Genomic DNA, 4,392 nt, shown 5'->3' with positions numbered 1-4,392 from the left:
AGGATCTCCTGCTACTCTCACCATTTGAATCAGTTTGCTTTATGTGAGACTGACTGATACTTTAGAGTTTCAGGATGCAACCTTACTTGAATCCTTATTTAATTATATACACTACAACACCACCATGAAATCTCGCCAAGAAAATCATGAAATTACGTCTAGCTCATACCATATCCATGTTCCCATACCAAGTCCACGTGTTTATCTCAAAACATCATAATCTCATGCCAATGCACATCCACCAACCAATTCATAATTCATTTCACCCCAAGCACAACAATATCATATAAAACATACATAGAGGATTCTCGCCTGGGCGAGAATAGTAGTTTCTCTCCTACTCATGCATGCAATAGTAGAAACTCAGCCAGAAACACAAACATTACATTCTCACACAATCACAAGCATCATACAAGCATCAAGAACACAAAACAAAACCAAAAACAAGCACAATATTTTAAAAGCATGAAAAACTTAGTTTCCCTTACCTCGACACGAATATCCACAAGTACCCTCAGATATTTACAAACAAATAAAAATAAATATTTAACAATATATTTTAATCGTAAATTCAAATAAAATACAATACAAAACATTCATAAATTTTAAACAAAGTCCAAATAACTCATTTAAATATTGTTTAATGAAAGTTTACAAAGAATGATTTTTTTAACTAATTGATAAAAAAAATAACTCATTCAAAATCAATATGTTAATATTTTAATCATATATTTTTTTATTTTTTTAATTTAAATTAGAGTATAACGGGTACGAGTATCCACGGGTATGTATACTATGATACTCGTACCCGCCTCGTTAACATACGGATATTAAAAATATTCGTACCCGTTACCTGCGGGTATCAATTTACAATATTCATTTTCTACACATTGCAGGTTTTATTTACGGATATCCGTGGATACATTTTTTTTTATATCCTTAAGCACAACTGTTGTTTCAGACCGGAGAGAAATAAGTGAGATGTTTTGGTTTGAGGGTGCAGAGCAGAAGTATGTAAACAATTGAAACAGATCATGAAAAATAAATGTACTGAATCTAGGCCCTCTCATAAAACCAAGCTCAACACCTTTTAAATGCCCTCTCATAAAACCAAGCCCAACACCTTTTAAATTAGAAGGTGGGTCTTAGATTAAGACTTTGAATGTGAAAAATAATTTAGAAGTGATTTTCTTTTAATTTATTATGAATGTATTTTCAAGACAATATCGTGTTTCCTAATTTCAATATATATAATGTCTCAATACGATACGGTAACGTAATCCTAATGTCAAGTCTTTACTCTTTTTTTTCTTTTTTCAAAATTTAATAATTTTTTTATTCTACACTCTTATTTCTAGTCTACACTTGTACAACATCAATAAAACTATATTTTTATTTTAAAACAATAATTTTAAAAGAATTAAATAGAGAAAGTGAAAGTATTAGGTTTTATCACGTGTGATATATGTGTAGAAAACCTTTATGGTGACCATGTAAACTTTTTCATAGTTTAAAGAGCTCCATGTGCGGAAGAAGTGAAGAAAACATTTAGTCGTTTTTTTTTTTTTAAATAATTTTTTAATTATTAAATTTTGATAATTTTCTCTTATAACACAAGATATGTCATTTTTTAAATAATTTTTTAATTTACTTTTTAATTCCCAATATTTCAAAAATACTTAAAAGATAATACATCAGATATCACATAATGTTATTATAAGAGAATACGATATCTTATAAGAGAAAATTATAAAAGTTTAATAGTCAAAATATATATATATATATATATATATATATATATATATATATATATATATATATATATATATTTTATCCGTAAATTGGCAACGCGTGGATGGAACCTATATATGCAAGTCTTGATCAGGAATAGTTACAGTACAACATAACCAATAAGAAAGACGCCACCAATAGTTTCCGATCAGCAGAGGCATGTCTTATAAGGAATACAATTATCTCTTTCAAGTGAGACTAAGGAAGAACCTTGCTGGCTGCCAGTAAAGCTTTTTCATAGTGCAGAGGGAACTTCAGGGCATGCAAATGCATAATTTAGGACTTCTCATACAAACCAATATCAAAATGTGGTCTTAGAAAATATACACAAAGGTACAACAGAGTTAGTATTTGCTGATGTGTACACTTTCTTAACTTTGTATACGGGTTGGGATATATGTTTCATTCTTTTGTCCAAAAAAATGCAGATAGACATTTTACGTTTTTTCTTTCTTTCTCCCCATTAAGATCTATTTACCCGTTGGTATAGCTTTGGTTGTAACCTTGGCTGAGCAATTGCCACGAGTGGATGTGCAAGAAGGATATCATCGTCTGACTCAGAAAGATTAATCGTTGAAACATTGGGTGGTGCAGTCCAAGTGAAGCCATGCAGCAATCTAGCGAATAGCATCACTGTCATTGTCGTTCCTAGCATCACTCCGGGACAACCTCGTCTTCCTGTGCCAAATGATATAAACTTCAGATTTGGTTCAGTCAAAACCACATCATCTGCATCACTCTTCAGGTGGCGTTCAGGTTTGAACTTGTAGGGTTCATTCCACACTTTTGGGTTTCTTCCAAGTTCTTGTCTGCTTAGTACTACATGGCTACCCTTAGGGATGAAGTAATTTCCCACCACTGTGTCACTCATAGAGACATGCGGAGGAATAAAAGGTGCAATTGGATGAAGACGAAAAGCTTCTTTTGCACAAGCCTTGACATAGTTGAGCTTAGGTATGTCTGATTCTTGGACCAGCCTGTCTTTTCCTACCACACTGTCCAATTCTTCGACAGCTCGACGGAGCAGCTCAGGTTGGTTAATCATCTCAGCAAGTGCCCATTCAAATGCATTCGATGGATTGTCCACTGTTGCAAGCATCAATTCCTACAAAAAAACAATTTGATTTTGAGTTTGATTATTGATATCAAATTTCATCTTCTCAACATGCATGGTATGGAGTCAAATCAGAAACTAGTGTATATAAATGTATGTCTATAAACCCCTCACCCTTACGGGAATATGCTGTGCCTTTATGTGTGCAAATGTAAGTACCTAAAACAAACAAAGAGAAAAGTGGAATATATTACGTACTATGATTTGTGCACTGATCTCTTCCATTGTTAACGATGGATTATTGTTAGCATCTTTCAGAGAAATGAGAACATCAAGCCAATCCTCTGCATCAACCTTTAATCCATGATTCCATTGTTTAATTCTCTGTTGAACAATGGGGTCATGATACTTCTTAATCTTCCTCAGAGCTTCCTTCACTTTCTTCTGATGACCATCCAAATCAAGTCTTGCCAAGCATGGCATATAATCAGAAACAGAAAAGGAATAGACGTAGTTGAGCAAATCAAAGATGGAATCAACATGTTCTGCTTCCTCGAAACCGGGCCCTCCATCCTCTCTACCCTCCCCAAAATACCTTGAATTAAAAGTAATTTTTCTGACGAGGTTGCCACAATAATGCCTTGCAACATTCCTAACATTTACAAGGCCATAAGTACCATCGTTCACCATTTTGCACTTGTTGTAGACGTAAAACATAAGATTATCAGCTTCTTCAGTCCTTTTGTCGTGAAGCCATAGGTGCTTGTGTGGAGAAAGCAAATCGTGGGTTATGATTTTCTTCATTTTCTTCCACTGCTCACCAAAGGGCACAAGAACTGTGGTTGAATATCCACTAGTAATGAGATCAGTGGCGACGCTGAATGATCTTGATGCAAAAGTTGCATCTTGTTTTCTCAAGAACTCAGTAGCAATGGTGGGACATGTGACTGGGATAACATAGGCATTTCCTAAGTGGATACATGCAATTTCAGTGTTCATTTGTTTCATGAGATTATGTATCCACTTGTATGCAGGTTTGCTTGCAAGCATTTCAGGAAGGTTGCCTACTATAGGCCATGGTTTGGGTCCAGGAGGGAGGTTTGGCTTTTGTTTCTTGGAATAATTTTGGATGAAGTTATACCTTAGGGTTTTGATTGTAATGGTGAAGCAGGTGATTATCACAAGCAAAGAAGGCCAAAAGCTTTGAAGATTTGACAGCAGAAGAAATGAGGTGTGAGGCATGGTTTGGAAAAGGCTTTGTAATGAAAAAGGAAGATGAAGGTGAATTTAGTTCAGATAAGGCTTGATTCATGACCAAAATGTCTATGCATATTTATAGCATAGATAGCTAAAGCTGCTTGCTAATGAAAGATATGCATTATGGTGTTAATGTCTCCTTTGCCGAGGTACCGCGTGCAAAGCCTTCACACGGAGAACACGCGCATGGTCAAACTTCTTTGGATTTGCGTCGTTTTTCTGCAAAAAAAAAATTATAAATATTTACTATAAGGAAACATGAAAGTTTTACATTGTAAAAAAAAAAAAAA

At 34.4% G+C, this 4,392-nt stretch overlaps 1 protein-coding gene across 1 annotated transcript; it reads right to left on the bottom strand.

Moving 5' to 3' along the window:
- Positions 1-2,167: 2,167 nt before the first annotated feature.
- On the bottom strand, positions 2,168-4,136 carry LOC114187432 (isoleucine N-monooxygenase 1-like). The gene is made up of 2 exons (XM_028075692.1): positions 3,104-4,136; positions 2,168-2,896 (listed from the first exon to the last, which is right to left on the bottom strand). Exons 1-2 carry the CDS (start codon positions 4,085-4,087, stop codon positions 2,255-2,257), a joined length of 1,626 nt encoding a protein of 541 aa, XP_027931493.1. The 5' UTR covers positions 4,088-4,136; the 3' UTR covers positions 2,168-2,254.
- Between the last annotated feature and the right edge of the window lie 256 nt (positions 4,137-4,392).

This window comes from Vigna unguiculata, chromosome 6 (assembly GCF_004118075.2).
Source record: "Vigna unguiculata cultivar IT97K-499-35 chromosome 6, ASM411807v1, whole genome shotgun sequence".
In the NCBI taxonomy this organism is placed as follows: domain Eukaryota; kingdom Viridiplantae; phylum Streptophyta; class Magnoliopsida; order Fabales; family Fabaceae; genus Vigna; species Vigna unguiculata.
This window is presented reverse-complemented; position numbering and strand designations above follow the sequence as displayed.